The sequence below is a fragment of the Eublepharis macularius genome, chromosome 14 (genome assembly GCF_028583425.1).
Source record: "Eublepharis macularius isolate TG4126 chromosome 14, MPM_Emac_v1.0, whole genome shotgun sequence".
Lineage (NCBI taxonomy): Eukaryota > Metazoa > Chordata > Lepidosauria > Squamata > Eublepharidae > Eublepharis > Eublepharis macularius.
In genome coordinates this window covers 71,251,327-71,271,684 of record NC_072803.1, presented here as the reverse complement: position 1 = coordinate 71,271,684, position 20,358 = coordinate 71,251,327, and the positions used below count along the sequence as shown (strand labels likewise).

The following is a 20,358-nucleotide window of genomic DNA, read 5'->3' as shown; positions in this document are numbered from 1 at the left end:
AAAAATCTAACTTAACCCCCCTCAGGTATTCAGGAATCTGTGATGCATATCTTAAATCAATTGATGAAAAGTGGCAGTACAGAAGAAGAGCAGGATGTTCTTTTGCCATCTGCTTTGTTGACCAATTGATCACACATCCCTTGTATAGAATAATAGTTAGAACAACAATATTGTGTTCCAGATCTCTGATTAACCTTTGTTGTTTTGCTGTTGTCTTTGATATTCTTCTCGCCCCCTGCTACTTCATTCATGGTATCAACTGTATTTCTTTTCATTTTCTAATCCTCCCACCCAGGAGGACCTGAAGTTGATCCATTAAAATCAAAAAGAGTCCAGTAGCACCTTTAAGACTTAACCAACTTTATTGTAGCATAAGCTTTCGAGAATCACAGTTCTCTTCGTCAGATGCATGACGAAGAGAACTGTGATTCTCGAAAGCTTATGCTACAATAAAGTTGGTTAGTCTTAAAGGTGCTACTGGACTTTTTTGATTTTGCTACTACAGACTAACACGGCTAACTCCTCTGCATCTATTAAAATTAATATTTTCAAATATTTTTTGCAAAGTCTCTGCAAACAGTTGTGTCTGAGATGCAAGAATCATCATCTGGTCCATAGATCTCTTTCTGTTGGTAGCATTCTGCTTTAATAGTTCAGTTCGGGATTTATTGCATTGGGCCAAAGGACATTACAAACAATAAAACATTAGTAATAATTCACCAAAAGCTTTCAGATCAATAAGGTAGTTCTAGAATCTAGAATCCTCAAAACTAGGTGGTGCAGGCACATCATTTAGTAAAGGGGCAAACCTATTGGCAAGTACAGTTGGTGAAAGCTGCTGAAAATATTCCTGTATCTTACTTTGCTTTGCAGGAGGCACTTCCCCCTCCCCCCCCATTGTTATTGATCAATTACCAGGAACTAGCCTATATAAAACCAAATAAATAGATATGTTCTATAAATTTTAAGTCAATATATGATGGATGTTTATGTAGCAGATAAGATAGATGTTCTCTAGCTGCCCATTTATTCATCCAACTTATCATCCGTTCAATATTATTTTATTACATTCAAGTATCAAGGAGCACGCAAATGGATCCAGGTTTGATACGGGTTTCAGGTTGTCCACCCTTCACTTTCCTTTATTAAACACCCCGCCCTTTCCCTCCGTGCCTTTAAATTGGTAAGCCGTCCCATCTTCTTGTTTACGTAGCTTTTGCTTTCTCATAGGCTAAGGAAACACTGCTGCTTTGTTTTTAAATCCGTACTTCCCTTGCTCTCCCAGTTGACTCCTTGTTGTCTTTGTTTCCCTTTGTAAGGGAGTCTTCTATCAATTTTGTCAATGCATCTAATTTCTCAAAAATTTTCCTTAAAGTATTAGATATTAAGAGTGTCTGATTTGCCAACACTTCTACTTTTACTTGCTGTTTTCTCTGGTTCCTACTTTTCCCCAAAATTTCATCTATAATAGCTATGTGGGATGGAGCTCCAATAGGAAGATCAGAGATGTCTTGAGAGGGGTCATAACCCTATTCCTAAGAGGAGAAGACCTATGGGGGGTTATAGTAAAGAGCTTTTCCATCTTGCTATGCTTAGAAAGGGGGAAAGCTTTCATCAGGGGCACGCACCCTTTCCCTTCCTGTTCTTGTATATATCACTTAATCTATTAAGGCTTGATTAATTTTACTAGATAGATTGCTGAAATCAATTTAAAATCAGCTTGAGATGTTTAATTCCCAATACTTAAAACAATTCCTAGTAGAGTAATAGTCTTAAAATTAATAAAACTTATAAAATACAGAACACTCACTAAATTAAAACAGCGTAACTGAACTGGTAATTTTAGGTGCCAGCCAGACTGTTAACCATCCAACATCCCATCTCAACAGACGTGTATAATTACATGCACCCGTGAAGCTGTTTTATACTGAACCAATAGGCTCAGCATGGTCCACTCCCACCAGCAATGGCATCTAAAGACTCAGGTAGATGCGCTGCCACCGAGTTACAGCCCCTCCCCTGTCAGATTGAAGGGCTCTGTCCAAATGCTCCTTTTTCAGAGGAGCAGGTGATTAGAATTAATAATAATAGATGGTGAGGGTAGACTTGCTAAAGTGTCTACCATCCATCTTTAATCAGAGGAAAAAATTCCTTATACCACATTGGCTGTTCTGGCTCTGGCCAAAAACTGAGTGCTGTCCTATTGAGCATCTACAGTGAACTAGGTAGCTCATTTTACCCTTCTTAATGTACTTGCTGTTGGACAGTACCATGTCCAAGCAAGGGTCACCAAAATTGTGCCCACCTAGAGGACATTTTCATCCCTTACAAGCTCGCCAAGAAAGGTGAAGAGCCTCTTGGTGATCAATTACAGGGTAGACTGTAGTCTGGTCAGACCGTATTGAAGGTAGAATCTCTTTAAGATATTTAGGAAGGAAAAACAGCTTTTGAATGGCCCCTAAAAACCCCAAAAACATCCAAGATGGAAAAAAGGGTAGCCCTTGGATTTTTCCTTACCTCTACAGGGTAAAAAAGGGTTCTGACATCTTTTTCAGATTCAGAAGAAGTTGAGGTTGGGAAGAAACATTAGCATCTGATTTCCCCTCAGGTTTTCTCCAAATCACTCAGTTTTTACATTCATTGAATAATAAGAAGCCGAGGAATTAAACAATTGCCTGTGCTCAGTGTCAGATTTTGCCTCTCTGTGAGGGACAGAGAAACCTTGTGGGATGAGGAAGGGTTGGAGGAATCTGACTCTGATCTAGTCCTCGTAGAGGTTTGTTTCTTTATTGGATGGCATTCCTAGCCAGCCAGATCAGCCGAATCAACCCTGGCGATCAATGGGGTGACAGATGTCGCAGCTAGATCGCCCTCACATGGCATTCCTCTGTTAGGAGATGGCTAAAGTATAGGTTGATAGGACTGGCTTACGTGCATGAAGGTGCTTAGGTGCCTTTAAACGTTTGCCCGTAGATAATCTCCATCCTTAAAAAAAACTCTCCTCAAGATAAAACCAGTTTTCCCTATGGTAGGTTGAGGAGGGTTTTGGTTGGATCCCGAAGTTGTAGGGAGTGATCCAGGCTAGATTTTTAGAATCTGCATGTCAGTCTATGGAAGACAGGATACGTTGAAGCTGACTCACAACCTTTGCAGCAAGAAATCCAGGCTCTTGAGTAAATGGGTTTTTATTGAGATATCTTGGCTTCGCCATACATATATCCATAGGATACACAGAAGCAATTAAAGGTGTCTGGCTGTACACAGGTCCCTTGTTAAGAATGACGCATTGAGAACATGATACACTATATCTACCCCTCTACATGTCCCCCACCCTCTTAGCCCATCCAGCGGAACATAATCAGTAGCAGGACGGATGGAGCTGTCCCAAGGCCACTGCGGCGAGCCATCTGAGATAAGGTCCCCGCTGTACTGGAATCTGGAAAACAATAAGGGAACAGGTGCACGAGGCTATTGCAACATATTATCTAAAATGGTGCAAGAGTATGGAGGGACTGTGGGCAACAGACCTGACAGATGGAAGGATGACAGATACTTTTGATGAAGAATCTTTTGATGAAGAACCAGAAATCCTAGAAAGTGAGGTAAAAGCTGCACTCAAAGCAATTGAGAGAAACAAAGCAACTGGAGTAGACAGAATACCAATAGAACTATTTCAAGCTACATAAATGGAGTCCATCAGAATCTTAACAAGAATATGCCAACAAATATGGAAAACAAAACAATGGCCCACCGACTGGAAACACTCAGTCTACATTCCAATCCCCAAAAAAGGGGATGCCAAGAAGTGTAGTAACTATCGGACAATTGCGTTAATTTCCCATGCAAGCAAAGTGATGCTCAAAATTATACAGCATATATGGAACGAGAAATGCCAGATGTTCAAGCTGGATTCAGAAAAGGAAGAGGCACCAGAGATCACATTGCAAATTTACGATGGCTAATGGAACATACCAGGGAATTTCAGAAGAAAATCAGCCTGTGTTTTATAGGTTACAGCAAAGCTTTTGACTGTGTAGATCATGAAAAGCTATGGAGAGTCTTAAAAGAAATGGGAGTTCCACAACATCTGATTGTTTTGATGCGCAACCTGTACTCTGGACAAGAGGCTACTATGAGGACAGAATATGGGGAAACAGAATGGTTTCCAGTTGGCAAGGGTGTCAGACAAGGATGCCTATTATCTCCCTACCTGTTCAACCTCTATGCAGAGTATATCATAAGGAAAGCTGGATTAGATCTAGAAGAAGTTGGAGTGAAAATTGGTGGGAGGAACATTAACAATTTGAGATATGCAGATGACACCACATTACTAGCAGAAAATAGTGAAGACTTGAAATGACTACTGATGAAGGTTAAAGGGGAAAGTGCCAAAGCAGGATTACAACTGAACATCAAGAAGATAAAAGTAATGACTACCGAGGAACTACACAATTTTAAAGTTGTTCAGATTTTCTATTCCTTGGCTCAATCATCAACCAACAGGGAGACTGCAATGAAGAAACCAGAAGACGATTGAGACTTGGAAGAGCAGCTTTGAGGGAGCAAGAGAAGATCCTTAAAGATAAAGATGTCTCTCTGGGAACCAAGATCAAGATAATCCAAACTATGGTATTCCTCATTGCCATGTATGGATGTGAAAGTTGGACAGTAAAGAAAGCTGACAGGAAAAAATTGATTCATTTGAAATGTGGTGTTGGAGGAGAGTTTTGCAGATACCATGGACAGCCAGAAAGACACATAAGTGGATACTAGATCAAATCAAGCCTGAATTCTCCTTAGAAGCTAAAATGACAAGACTAAAGCTATCATACTTTGGTCACATCATGAGAAGACAAGATTCTCTGGAAAAGTCAATAATGCTAGGAAAAGTGGAAGGCAGCAGAAAAAGAGGAAGACCTAAAACGAGGTGGCTGGACTCAATAAAAGAAGCCACGTCCTCCAGTTTGCAGGATCTGAGCAAGTCTGTTAGAGAGAGAACGTTTTGGAGGTCTTTCATTCATAGGGTCGCCATAGGTCGGAAATGACTTGACGGCACATAACACACACAGTCAACCCCTTGAACTGAGCCCTGTAACTGATAGGTAGTCAGTGGAGTGACTACAGAAGGCAAGTAATATTTATTCTTTTCCTAGCTACTAGTAATAACTGAGCTGTAGCATTCTGCACCAACTGGAATCTCCAAGTTACCTTAGAAGGGAGACCCATGTACAATGCATTACAGTAGTCAAGTCTTGATGTCACCATGACATGGATCCAGGTGGCCATATCGGCCGTTTCAAGGTAGGGCACCATCTTCCAGGCTAGACTGAGGTTGTTAAAAGGCTTCTTTTTTTCCCCAGGTGCCTTAAGTTGCTTTTCTAGGGTTCCCAAAGGCTGGAATTTTGGGGAAACACTGAACTAGCATTACAGTATGTGGTTCCACAGGCAATATCAAACTGAGTAGAGTAGTTAAAAGTTATACACCTTTCACTAGTAGAGGTCTTTCATAAAGGAAGGAGCATATCAACCCTCACAGCGCTCACTCTGTTTGGCCACTCAGCCTACACCTTCTTACAATCACCAGCAATCACCTACAGCCACCCATCTCCTTGATCCTCTGAGAAGTGTGATTTCCTATCCTTGTTCAGCATCTCCTCTAGATGAAGTATAATTGCCATGCTGTGGCAACCAAGGAGATGTAGTATGCAGGACTGTTTTTGGCATATCTGAGTTCAAAACCCCATCCAGCTAATTTAATTTATTAGATTTCTTGCCTGCCCTCCCCGTGAACAGGCCCAGGTTACATCATTATATAGTAGTACAATAATTTAAAACAATACACAATAAGAGATACAATATACAATTTCATAATTCCAACGCAAAAGTTAAAACCACAGTCTAAGATGCAGCATGTGATGGTTCACCATAATGCACCCCACACAGCAGTATCATGGGGGTAGGGCAGGCAGCTTGCAGAATGTAAAACAAGCGGGCCAAAGGCCACGGCAGAGAGGCTGATCAGGCAGTTAGCTCATGCATCAACCACCAACATCTCATTGCGCAACCCAGGCAAGTCATTGGGTTTGTTCCAACCAGATTTTCCACTGGTGAAAAAGAAAAAAACAGGTCTTCTTTGATCACTCAAAAAGGCTATGGCAGGGATCACAGGAATTTCGCGACCAGAAGTCAAGTGTGATGAGGACTGTAACAAAGAGGATTCAGCAAGATTGAGTGAAAAAGCTGGCTGGATTCAACCCTTCCGCTGACAGTCTCTCTACAAGAGACATCTGACATGTGAAGAACACGTGTCGAGAGATGCAATGTTAGCTGGGAAAGGTAGTTTAAAAGACAGAGCCAGTGACAGGGCAAAGGCTTTGCTATACACTGCAGCTGTGTGAAGGGACTGAGAAATGCCAGAAGGGAAACTTTAGCCCAGTATTACCTCTCCAGGTCCAAGCCCGGCTCTGGAAGGCAGCTCCAGCCCATTTCCATTCCTCACTGCTCTCTGGTTGCGATCCCACACCGTTTTAGACCGGAGAGGTGAATTTGACGGCGCCTTCGGGGAGGCGAAGATGAAATTAACAAACCCTCGGAGGAGCGATCTCTGCCGGTGTAAGGATCTGCCAAGTAACTCTCAAAAAGACTTCACTGCATGAGTTAAAGATCTTTATTGATCAGCTACCAGATCAGGACCCTACGCCATCCTTGACGGGAATGACGTTTCTCTACAAGCACAAAGCATATGGAGGATGCATAAGCACGGGCAATTCCAAAATCCTCACCCCCCTGAAGTTACTGTTAGCTGAGTTCAAGCGAAAGCTTCCAGGCGGGAGAAAGCAGAGCTGGGGGCGGGGTGGGGGGGCGTAATCACAAGTTTGTAAGTGTCCGTGCTAGCATCACTTCCCAGGCTCAGCCAGAGGAGTACAGGAGAACATACAGATGACGGTCGAGGCAGCCTCTCTCCTTTGCATACTTTCCCACCCCAGTCACGAAAGAACTGCAGCGTTTAGTTACACCATTCGCATCAGAACCAACATCACACAGGGCCTTATGGAGTATGACAGGTGAACACCTGACAGTCGGTTCTGTCTTTTTAAACTGTGTTTCCTGGCTACAAGCACAAAGCATATGTAGGGTGCATAACATTGCGTCTCCCTGCTCTTGCTGAACATGTGCTGAGGCGTCTTCTGTAGAGAGACTTTTAGTCATATTGGAGGGAGGGGGACCCCCATTCAGTTTCATGAACTACCAAACATTTCTAGGACCAGCACAGTATGTTTTTCAACAAAGAGTATCCAGAAAACTCGCACAAGTTCCATCTGGCGATGACTCCCTGTAGTACCCTCATTACTTCTGTGAATAAATTCAGTTCTTTACAGAAAAACGGATTTTCTGCAAGATGATATTTGCTATGCGTTCCCCTCACACCAGCCACCTGTGACTTGGCACTGGGGGACTTTTTCCTTTCTTTTTTAAAAAAATGGTAGCTTTATCGTTGTAGAGTTAGAACATCATAGCAATGTGCCTGCTACTGGTTTTTTTAAAGTGGCAAAAATCTTGGGGGGTGGGTCGTTAACAGGCGATGCTGGGAGATGCGGGCAGGTGGGTGAGGGCGAGGGGCTCCGCGCGGCGCTTCTCTCTCATCTCCACGCTGCGATGGAACTTGCTTGGGGCACAAGGCTTCCAGGACAGGAGACGTTCCCGAAGCAGGTCTGGGAAGCTGCACCTCCATGTGGGAAGCGCATCCCGGAGAGCATAGAGTGCTCAGCGCATAAGCAAGGAAGAAGCTCAAAGCATTAGGGTAAGAGCTACGAATGATTCGCAATCCAGAATCAACACTGCACTCAGAATGCAAGATAGGAAATGTGTATGTGCCCAAATGCTGTAACAAGAATACATAGCGGTGGTGGTGGTTTTTCTGCATTAAAATTGTACACATTTTCCTTGCAAATTAAAGTTAAGCTCGGTTGATATTTCGTCCCAGGATCTTACACTCCCCTTTTGCCCAGTTCGTTGGGGATGGGACCACACCTTCTGGGGTCCCCCTGTACCTTTAGCCCAGAGTGGACTGGAAATGCTGCTCTTGCTATTTGCAAGGAATCGCAGCGGGCATTAACAAGCAGCTCAGGGCTCTCCGGGGTCTCGTCACTTCGGCAGCCAGAATGTTGAATGCATCTCAGACGGCAGCATAAGCATTCAAGGCACTCTTTAGCTTCTCGTGGGGCAACCGGCATGCCTTGGAGCACCCTTTAGGAATCTCTGTATTAGGGCACTTCCAGATGATCCTTTTCTGCATGCACTTGTTTTAACATGCTCCGACTTGTTTTAGAGTTAGACTGCCCTTTGCAGTCACATGGCAGCCGCAGGTGACTGCTTCACCCGGCCCCCGCAAAGGGAGAGCTCAAAAGGGGTTGGAATGGCACTGTGCAGGGGGGAAATGCTCCTGCCTCTGCACCACAGCTTTCTTGTGTGAAAACCTAGCAGGGGGAGCTATGGCACTGATTTTGTTGCTCCATATAGAGAATCTGTGCACAGACGCTCCACACGAAGCAGCAAAATTGGCAAAATAACTCCTTCCTCACCCCCCAGTTTGGCTTTCACGTGAGAAAACCGCATTGTGAGGAGGCAGGAGCCTCTCCCTCGCCCTTCAGTGCCATTCTGAGCCTGTTTGGGCTTTCCTCTTTTTAAAATAGAAGCAGTTCCCTGCAGCTGCTATGTGACTGTGCGGAGCGCATTGAACAGGTATATGCCTGTGCAGTAAAGTATCATCTAGATGTGCCCTCAGGGTGACGATAGTTGGGTATCTCCTTACCTAATGGAAAAATTGTCTTTTCAGATGCCGCTTCTCAGCATCTGATCTTCCAATTCCCTCTGATTGATTGGTAAGTAGACTGCAGCACAGTAAAATTGCAGTTTATGTCGATGCAAAGAGAAGTATTTGTTGTGTACAATTTCAGCTGATCTAGATCTACTGGATGCTTCCTTGAAATGACTGTTTTTTCTCCTCGCAAGCAGTAGCTCCACCTGTCTGCATTTTCAGAAGGCCTCAATCTCAGGTTCTGGGACTGTCCTCAGATCCCCCCAGACTTGTGGGGGGGGGGGAAATGAAGAATATCTGAGAACAAAATTCAGACACACTCCAGAACTGGAGTGAACATTTTTAAAAATTATTTTATTAAAACAGAAAATAGCATTGGACTGTAGAAAGAATATCAAAAGCAGACTATGTAACCTTAGATAGTAAATATGTCAACACAAAATATGTAACAAAGTATTAAGAATACATAATAATATAACAAAAATAACATTAAAGAGCAAACATAGTATCAAAAACAGAATGTATAGCACATTATTAAAATTACATAGCATTTCTCCTCTCCATCCCTTCACTTGTTTATATTAAAATACATTATACTCACCATTTTATATTCAGTATATTTTTTAAAAACCCTTACCTTTCAGCCACATAATCAAAAAAGATTTTCCATTTTTCCTGAAATTCTGAAATTGGCCTATTACGCATAAGTTAATGTAGTCATTGTCACGTAAACTTACAATTTATTCACAACTGGATGAAGTTCCACTTTCCATTTTGTTGCATTTACTATTCTTGCTGCCACCACCATGTATTTAAAGAATTCACTGTGTTCTTTTGCAATATTACTTGGCACAATATTTAATGTATTTTTTGGTCTAGCACAAAGTGGAGCTTTAATATCTTTTACATCTCTTCATGTATTTTTATCCAATATTGTGTTGCTTTCTTGCATGTCCACAACATGTGACAGAATGTTGCATCCATACATTTCCAGCACCTTCCACTATTGTTCCTATTGGTTTTTGCAATTTCCTTAGGAGTAATATACCATCGGGAAAACGTTTTGTACCAAATCTCCCTTAACATTTGACAGTCCGTAAATTTAATTTCTTTAGTCTCTAAAGATTCCTATTGGCTCATAGAGATATCTTCTCCAAAGTTTTGCATCCATTTTAGCATACATTTTTAAACTTGCTCTGATTCTCCTCCGCATTTCATTCCGCAACAAGATTTTATATACTTTTCCTAACAAGTGTTTTGGATCACTGCTGATTAGTCGTTGAAACACTATTTTTCTCTTAGTCGACCACCTTCTTTAGATAGTTGCTCTTTAAATTTGAACACCATTTGATGGTACATCAACTATGGGATGTTTCTCCCTTGAGCTTGAATTTCTTGCCATGTTTTTATTTTTCCATGCGTGTCCATCATATAGTCATAATTTACATGAGTAGTTCTATTTCTTGTAGTCATATCATAGTAGGCATCTATTAGTGATGTCGTGGATGAAGTTGGTGGACTTACAGTGAACTCCTAAGTAGAGTTACTCCAGTCTAAGCCCATTGATTTGAATGGGCTTAGCCTGGAGTAACTCTAATTAGGATTTCACTGTTAGTCTGTTTCTACATTGAAACGATATTTTTAATAGTCCATCTCTCAAAACATGAGTGCCGTCTTGTCTTTTAATAGTTTTTAGTAATTTCTTAACCCATAAATAATTATGAATTCCTTCCTTGGTATCAATTGTCTCCAATATTATAAGTCTTGTGTTTGGATTTATAATCCAATCTGTTATACAAACTAATGCTGCCACTTGGTGGTACAATTTGATATTTGGTACCACCAATCCACCTCAGCTGTTTTCATCTTGTAGTATTTTGAATCTTGTCTTTGGTTTCTTTCTATTCCATACAAAGTCATTTATCCTTTTTTGCCACCTTTTTAAAGGTGGCAGAACTGGAGTGAAAATTAACAAATTAGAGGGGTCAGAACAACACATTCCCTCCCAAGGCCAGAACTAATAAAAGAATGGAGCAAGGAATGCATTTGGAAAACATAAATACACTTTTTAAAGACTCCCTGTGGAAAATAGTAGCCATTTCTCGTGGCCTCAATAGCAGAGATAGACCTCAGGTGGAGAACACCCTCGGCCTTAAGAGAGAGAGGGTTTCTGCCTGTAGTTGTCAACAAGGCCATGGCTGAGTCAGGCAAAGTGCTACAAACTGCACCCTCACCAGCTGGACACAGGTTCACATCTGGATTGAAAGAGAAAACTTCTGTTTGTGAAAATGGAAAAAATGAAACAGGAAAGCTGAGGGGTTGTATTCTGAGGGCCCTTATCTAGTTCAGTCCCCGAAGGAGAGGCAATGCTGCAGCATGGAATTTTAGCATAATGATGGGATGGAAAAGTAGGTCAGGCCCATCAGCTCAATGAAATCATTAACTTGTGTGCAAACAGAGAGAGTTACTCAGCAGTCCAGGGTTTCCATTTATGAAAAGTCGAGTTCTCTCTCCTCCCCACCCCAAACCTTCTTTGTCTTCAAAATCTAACTGGATTGTCTTTTCAAAACCTTCCCAGTAAAATGTGAAGCATTTTCCAGATTTGATAGAAGTCCAATACACCATGCTTTAATGTTTAGTTTCTGACAAAAAGCCACTAAGTCGCCACTAATAATACACATTGCCAATTGATGCAGTATTTCAGTTTAATTTTGTTCTTTAAACATTAATCTGCATTTTGCAATTTGAACCAGTCTCTGATTCCATATTTGTACATTCTGTCTTTATAGCTGCAGCAAAACACAGATTGTGACCAGGGGGAGCTGAACAGCAGGGATCTCAAAGGCTTCCATGGCAGGCAGTAACTGTCTAATGAGAACGGGGGTTTATTTAATGCACGTCGCTGCTTGCATGGAAATTGTAGCGGTTCAAATCTCTGCTCCCTCCACCTCTTGCTTTCCAGGAACTCCTGCTTTGGGACTCAAGTGCACAATGTTGCTGATTACTATTTAACAAATGAAATCCCCTGCAATTCACATTTTATGATGGAGAAAACTCCTCATTTTAACCCGTTGCCATAATCTTTCCCATATCGCTTACTTAACCTACTGCTTCTTTCCAGTTTTTTAAAAAAATAAATACTGCCCCTAAATTTCTTTGCAGTTAAGCTGCTTTTAAGAAGCTGAAGATTTCCTCATTGCATTATGTTAAAATATGGTAGGAGGAAAGACCAGCCACCACCTGAAAGAGGCATCGGGGGTTCCTGGGGGCCCAATCAGCACTGACCCCCCCCCCCTCACACACACCCAAATACCTACCAGCTGTAGCTCTCCCTGCACATTGAAATCAACCCACATGAATGAGGAGCAGGAACCAGTATGCTGACCCCGCCTAATATGGATCACAGTAATCATATGCAAGTGAGGCCAGTGTGCTTGTGCTGCTGTCCCCTGAGCATGTTGATTACACAGCGCACACTGTCACGTGCAGACTCACGAGCACAGAGTCTATGCACAGAGGAAGTCTATGCATATCAGCGCCCACACTGTGATCAGACATACCGTTTTTTCAAACATTCCTGATCCGCAGGGTGGGAGCAGATGCACACACACGTCATGCCATCATAGACGTCCTGCCTCATAAGGCTGTGATTGTGTGTAGCTGAGGCCAGCACACTCTTGTCTGCTCCTCCTCTAGAGGTAATGGATTTTTATCCTCATCTAATTAAAGCTGCAACTGTCTCAGAGGTCAGAACACACAAGACAAACTTCACGTGAAGCGCACTTGACTGATACCACAATCGTTGCTGGGGAAGGCAGTCTAACTCCCCCGCCCCCAGCAAAGTGGATTTTCTTGCAAAGAACAGCCGCTCAACTGAAGAGATTGTCACACAGAATCACAGTCACAGAATTGGAAGGGGCCATACAGACCTTCTAGTCCAACCCCCTACCCAATGCAGGATGAGCCTAAAGCATCCTTGACAAAGATTCATCCAGCCTCTTCTTGAAAACTGCCACTGAAGGGGAGCTCACCACCTCCCTAGGCACATCCCCAGTCCTCCAGGAGGCCTTGAAGATGATGGACAGAGGCTCTGCAAGGTCTCTAGAAAGTTCTTTGAGCACTCTTGGGTGCACACCATCCGACCCAGGGGATTTGTATTCATATAATGCAGCCATGTGCCTCTCTGTCAATGTCAACTAGCCCCCCAGGTGTCCTGTCATGTCTACTACCATCTCTAGATGGGCTCAAGTTCTTCAGGGAGGCAAAAAAGTCATTAAGCCTATCTGCTTTTTCTCTGTCCTCCATCAGAGCAGTCCAATTGCCTCTTTTATCTTGCATTTGCTTCTCACATATCTATAGAAGTTTTTCTTATTGTAGCGAGCCCCCCTGGCCAGACCCAGCTCATACTGAGCTTTGGCTTCTCTGATGGCTGATCTGCAGTACCTAGTAACCCTCATATATTCCTCTTTAGAGGTCAGTCCTTCTCTCCATTTCCTGAACATTTCCTTTTTCTCCCTTAGCTTATTCTGGAGCCCTCTGTTCATCCACTTTGGTTTCTTGGAGCCCTTACCATGTTTCCATCTTGCTGGAACAGTGAGGGCTTGAACTTGCAAAAGCTCATGTTTGAGAAGAGCCCACCCTTCACTCGCTCCTTTCCCTTCTAGCTCACTCCTCCACGGAATGACTCTCATCAAGCCTCTGAGTTCATTGAAGTCGGCCCTATGAAAATCTAACCTATGAGTCTAGCTACGAACTTCCTTGCCCCCCCCCACACCAACTGGATTTCAAGAAGGACATGGTCACTTCCCCCTAAGGTCCCCACCACCTTCACCCCATCTACCAATTCTTCCCTGTTGGTTAATATTAAGTCTAGTATGGCTGATCCCCTTGTAGCTTCCTCCACCTTTTGAAAAAGGAAGTTATCGGCCAGGCAGGTCAGGAAATTGTGTGAGTCTTGTTGCCATGCTGAGCTTGTCTCCCAGCAAACATCGGGGAAGTTGGAATCACCCATAATTACAAGGTTCTGATGTCAGGATACTCTACCAATCTGTTCAAGGAGGGCAGCATCCATTTCCTCTCCCTGGTCAGACTCCAAGAGCAATACCCTTTGTCCTTCCTCCCCTTATTTCCACCCATATATTTTCCACTGGGCTGTCAACTACATTCTCCAGAACTCAGTGACAATCAAGCCCTCTCCTCACATACAATGCCACTCCGCCTCCTCTTCTACCCTTCCAGTTTTTCTTGAACAACTCATACCCATCCACTACCACATTCCAGTCATGGGAATCATCCCACCAAGTCTCAGTAATTCCTACTGTATTGTAGCCCTCTGTTTGCAAGAGACGCTCAAGCTTGTCCTTATTACCCATACTTCGGGCATTGGTATATAGGCACCTGTAGCCTTGTACCTTGGTTTGATCTTTCCTACCCAGGTGGGCCCCTGCTGTTCTCACTTATTCATTGAAATCTCCTTGTTGATCATTCCCTTCCCCTTCAGTTTAAAGCTCTCCTGATGAAGCTCTCCAGGTTCTTTCCAAACATTTTCTTCCCTGACCTTGAGAGGTGAAGCCCATCAAGCACTAGAAGGCCTTCTCTAAGAAAACCTATCCCATGGTCCCAGAACCCAAAGTGCTCCTGCCGGCACCACCACCTCAGCCAACAATTTACCTCAAGTATTGTCTTCTCCCTTTACATGCCTTTTCCTTTGACAGGACGGATAGGAGAGAATACCACCTGTGCCCCCACTGTCTTCAACTGCCTTCCAAGAGCTTCATAATCCTCTTTAATTCTTGCAATGGTATTCATGGCCGTGTCATTTGTTCCCACATGAACCAGCACAAACGGGTACTGATCAGTCGGTCTGATCAGTTCCAGCAGCCGGTCTGTAATATCCCGAATTCTGGCCCCCAGCAAGCAAGACATCTCTTGGAATAGGGGATCTGATGGCTGTGATGTGCCTCTGGTGAGGAGGAGCCTAATTCAATCAAGGCTCACTCAGTAGAGGGTGGGGCCAGCAGTCAGCCCCAGGCAAAACAAGACACTCTCCAGTTAGTAACAATCCCCCTCTGCAATCAGCTCCAACTCAGGCAAAAAAGACAAACAGAAACACCCACTCCAACTGGCACCACTTTACAGCAGGGTCTACACACTCACACAGCCCCAAAGACTGTCCTCCCACACAGTAACCTCAGCTAATTCTCCTCAGCAGTTATGGAAGGCAACAGAAAAAGACTTACTGCTCTAGCGGCTCTCTTTCCTGCTCCTTCTCAGGGCCCAGATGGCTTGTCTTTCAAAGAGGTTCTCTCCAAGAGAGACTGATTCTCTTTTAAAAATCCAATCAGCTGGTTTTGCTTCAGCTCAGAGACGGAGGATGGGGGGGTGGGGGGGTGGGGGGTGGGGGGAGAGAATCTGAGCTGTGATTCCCCACGAGGAGCAGAAGAGATGGGAGGGACTGGATTTCTCTCTCTTTCTCTCTCAAAACACCTCAAGTTTTTTCCTGTCTCTCGTTAGGTCATTGCCCACCCACCCCCATCCTCATCCCAAATTCTCAGAGGATTTTTGAAAGTGTGTGTGTGTGAGAGACACTCTCCCCCTCCCTCCCCAGCTGAGAATCATGTTGAGCGGATGCTTTTTAAAACTACAATTCCCAGGGATCATTGCAGGATCCGACACATTCCCATGCGTATTGTGTGTTTTGACCCTCAGACTAAAGATTTATCTTTACTCTTGGACAGCTTTTGGCACTTAGTTAAGACCTGGAAAACAGTATTTGCTTGTTAAACAAGGCTGCTTATCAGTACAAATTATTAATAGGATTCTTCTTGCTATTTTCTCCCCCCAAGACACAGAGACTTCTTTTAGAGTTTAAATATTTATTTTATTGAAATACACTCTAATTATTTTAAAGAAGCAAGATATCAAAACATATATGATTGTTAATATAAATCCTACAAAGGTGGAACACAGAAAAAAATAAGAATTAGGTTTGCTAACATTTCCTAATTAACTCTGAGATTTTAAAACAATCAAAAGTTTCTGTGAAATGCATTAAGATTCCCATAGCATACAATACAGTGGTAAGATTCTCATCCTTGATCCTCCTGAGATTTCTTTCAGTCAGAACTCTGACATACTATCTGAGTTGGCACTTTTATTGGTTATCTTATGCAAAAATCTTACATCATTTTTTTGTGATAGCACAGATAAACTATGATTGGTCTAATGCTTAATTATTTATTCATATTTTCAGTTCTGTAACATTCTAATTAGCCAGAAAGTGATGCTATACCCAACTTGCAAAATAAAACTATAAATCTGTGGAAAATGACAGGAAGAGTTAAGTGAGTAGATCAGCATTGGTCCATTCTATGATTAGAGGACATTAATCTAGATACTGTCCACTACTTTCAATTAGCTGTCAAAGATAAAAGTACACCTGGATTATTGTACAACAAGTTAGAAAAAATGACAACAGAGTTCATGCAGAGTTCAGACAGTTCACTAGCCTACATGGGTATTACTTAGTGTAATATGCCGTAATCCTTATATCTATGACATAGACATGTGGATTTCAGTGTGCATAGTGCCTGCATATAGGGCTATAGTTGCCCCAATCTGGGTTTGCCAGTTCTGATTTAGCAAATTCCTGGTGAATTGGGGGCAGCACCTGAGGAGGTCAGAATTTGGGGAGGGGAGGGAACTCAACAGAGATATTATTCCATAAAGTCTACCCTCTAAATCTTATCTGTAGTACTTTGCACTTGTCAGAAATGTGTTTAAACTGGGCTGCAACACCGCTACGCTTGTCTAATTAGCATACCAGTAGCCCATAACTCAGGCAGCCGTACAGGCAGTATGCCAGTTGTTATGTTATGTGAGATGTTATGTGAGTGCAAAGTTGCATGAGTTTTTTAGCCTAGCCACAGTCACACTTGAATTGGACCCAAAGCTGAGCCAGATCATAGAGTAATAGAGGGAAATTTTGTGCAGAAAAGAAGAGGGGTTATGGAACAAAATGGGATCAAATTTAAATGGCAGACGACACAAACGAAGTACTTTGGGCAAAAGTAGTTTGGGCTTTTGCATAAAGAGCATAGTCACTTTCTTTTCAACCCAGTAAGGTTTTTTCCAAGAATATGGAGAAAGGCACATTCTGTTTGTTTTGTGACTTTTCATATCATGCATGAAATGGCCACTGCTTATTTTCTCTTCCTGTTCTCTGGCTTTTCAGATATTAACAGAGAAGAATCCAGATGGGGTGCAGGTGCTGCAAAATGATACAAAGGTACAGGCAGAATCAATATTGCTGAAATAAAAAGGGGGATATGGCAGCCAAACTGGTTTTTGAAAGCTTATAGATAATAAATATTGAAAATGATTCTGAAGCTTGCAATGAGTTGGGGGGAATGGAGGAATAAATTTCCACTAGGAAGAGCGAAAATAACAAGATAATCTCTTGTTTTCTGTAGCTACATCTTTGATCCACAGGAAGTGCAGGCATCGGGCTGCATCAATGAAATCAACAACTACAGGTACGACACTCAAGATGGAGGCAAATTCAAATGCAAGTACAACGTTGAAATCCAAGTCCATAAAAATGAACTGCAGAAGGCGGAGTTGCAACCAACTGTAAACAGAAACAAACTAAACAACACTAAGGATGCTGTTCGGAACCACAGGAATACGGCTGTTCACGAGGAAGGGCTCAGTAACTGTCTTGAAAAAAGCAATATCAATATCAATGGTGTGCACTCCTATTCGAATCTCAAATCCAATCACAGCGCAAACCAAAATAAAGAGGTCAGCATACACGTCTGCTCTGCTCAGCGGCCCAGTTGTTCAGCCAGAGAGCTCTCTCAACCACAAGAGTTCGGTGACAAAATCTTAGAAGCAGACCACTCACAGCTACCTTTGGAGGCCATAGAAAGCAACCAATACAGGCAATTACCGACTACAGGAGAAAAGGGCTCTCTAGCTCAAAGTGCCACACTGGAGGCCCAAAACAATGGCATATGCTCACCTGCTCCAGACTTCTCCAAAAATGCCACTCAACAGACAATGGTTGGAAGTGAGAGTCTGTCAAACAGCTACACACACCCAACTCAAAGCACAGAGTGTACAGTTTTAAACAAACATGAGGACCCGGCATTATGCAAGGCTAAAAGGTGCAACTCAGGAGATCAAACCTGCAAAACAGGGACTGTAAATGGGCGTGCTCAGGACAAAACAGCCAGCGATAGCCCCTCCTCCCCGAGGTCCAAGGCAGGAGCTTTACTAGAAGCTGGAGAGGTTTGCTGTGGAGATTTTAATGGAGAGTTTGAGGACGAGGATGCAGACATCGCAGAGGCCCTTGCAGCCCTGGAGGCTGCTACAGCAGGCGAAGATTTGGAGGAGGAGGGAGAGGAATGTTAGATCATAGTGATGCTGGCGCACACAGACTGAGAATTTCCTTTTCCAGAAACTGTGTAAAATGCTACCCATCAGGATTTACCATTGTTGTAAATTCAAAACATCTATTACTGAGGAAAGCTAATGACTGGAAATAGCCATTGCTGCATCAAACATGGTTTTCTTGAGGGTACAATAATACTTGTACATCTGCAAGTCTCCTTTCTTCATCCCGAGGTGGTTCTCCCTCTCCAGCCATAACAACCCTTCTTTGCTATCGTACTAGCTCCACCTGTAAAGAACGTAGATGAAGCCAAGAATGGTAATTTATAGATTATCTATCTCCCTACACAGAGACAACCCAAACTATTAACTGTTACTTTAGGCAAGTGCTCTTTCTCTATAAAGAGAGAGAGAGAGAGAGAGAGAGGACATTCGTCATAAATTGTTGCACTAAACTTCCCTTTAGGCCCGGAACAGAGGTAAGACCGATAACTTAAATAAACCACTATGCTGAATCTTTATCTTGTCTCACTTTCAAGCTGCTACAGGGCTTAATTCATATGACCTTCCATATCTTTATACACTGTGCAGAGGTCTACTCTCTCAAGACTGAACTCGGAACATGGCAGTTTTGCAGCTAGAAATCAACCAAATCAGATTCTTGCTGTGCCAAAAAGCATCCTCTTTCCTTCATTTTTTCAGTACTAGATATTTTAATTTTTTCTCTTTTTCGTTATATTGCCCTCACTTGCCCTCAGTGACATCGCATAGCCAATGCGATGGTTGTGATGTTATCTCATTCACTGTGTGGATCCTGATTGGATGGAATACCAAGTGAATAGATTTGGGTCAACAAACAGCCAGAGATGGAAGAAAGAATGGAGTATAGCAGGACTGGAAAAGAAATGAATGTCTGGACTATCTAAATGTTTGGAAAGAGAAAAAAACCCAGACAAACACATCAAAATTGCTAGCTTTACACAAAACTCTTAAAACTCTGCTCTGATTTTATTTTAATCTAACTTTTAAAAAATTAACAACTTTTTAAAGAAAATGTGATGCTGTCACCCACTGAATAGAACTAATTTATTTTTAATCAGTACAGAAGCATCAGTTCTGCATTGCTCTGCAAAACAAAACAGAAGTCCCGTGGCACTTTACCAACTCACAGAATTTATTCCAGAGCTCAGAGATATGCTTGCAAAATACACTGTATGCATCTGATGAAGTGAGCTCTGTCTCACAAAAGGTTATGCAGGATGGAACAAATCCTGTTACTTTCTAAGGTCCCACTGGACTTTAGTCTTGCTGCTACAGACTAATCCAGCTACCGACCTGGGATGATGCTCTGTGCAGGTGTCTCTGATATACCACCCCCCATCTTTTGTGCTTGCAGTCCTGTATGTTGCTGTACATTTGTATCCAATGACATTGTGATTCTGCCAAGTCTTCAGGCTCATTAAGGCAGGAGTGACTTGTCGGCACTGATTTTCCAGAAACTAGCATGAGCTGCCTTCTGTTTGAGTAAGCAGAAGACAATTGAGCTCTAGGGTGGAACAGCCTGAGATCAAGGTTTGTGTGCCACAGCCTTAATGTAAAAAGAAATCCCTGTTATACATATTTGCACATGGTTGTAACAGAGAGACACTTCACATGTGCATGTATATTAATAGGTTTCTCATCATTTCATTCACTCAGTTCTGAATGTGTGAACTGGTTCCCTTGAAAAGCATGGTGTTGAAGGTGATATGTTAAGTTCTGCATATCAACAGCCAAATTTTCCCCCTGAAAAATGTTTGCTGGAAACATGTAGATGTCTGATAAATATAATAAATTTGTTCTTTTCTATACTCTGGGACTTCTCTTTTCCAGCAGGTACAACTTGGGAGCGCGTGCTGCCCCTCCTTTTTATATTCCACTCCTGCTTCAGAACAGCCCAATACGCTGAACTCTCTTTTACATGGACACTCCCTGAATTGATTCCTGTTTCTAAAGTTGTTTTTGCTTTCATGACAGATGGATATGTGTGCGTGTCTTTTTAAAGGTAGCAATGCAAATTAACTAGACAGAGCAGGCTCAATACTGATTTAAATTACTTTTCTATTTTCAGACCTTAGAGTTGGGGATGGAGGCAGCTGTCAAAACAA

The 20,358-nt window shown here is 42.6% G+C and overlaps 1 protein-coding gene across 3 annotated transcripts in view; it reads left to right on the top strand.

The window, feature by feature from the left end:
* Nucleotides 1-18,614, top strand: part of C14H4orf19 (chromosome 14 C4orf19 homolog) — an 89,588-nt gene extending 70,974 nt beyond the window's left edge. Inside the window, exons 2-4 of one of the 3 annotated variants that reach the window (XM_054998158.1) lie at nucleotides 8,837-8,882; nucleotides 17,052-17,105; nucleotides 17,290-18,614. In XM_054998158.1, coding sequence (XP_054854133.1) covers nucleotides 17,074-17,105; nucleotides 17,290-18,232 — 975 coding nt within the window. In that variant the 5' untranslated portion in view covers nucleotides 8,837-8,882; nucleotides 17,052-17,073 and the 3' untranslated portion in view covers nucleotides 18,233-18,614. Of the gene's footprint in view, nucleotides 1-7,686; nucleotides 8,883-17,051; nucleotides 17,106-17,289 lie in introns of those variants that run through there. The other 2 variants (XM_054998159.1, XM_054998160.1) reach the window with 2 other exon arrangements.
* The last annotated feature ends 1,744 nt before the right edge of the window (nucleotides 18,615-20,358 follow it).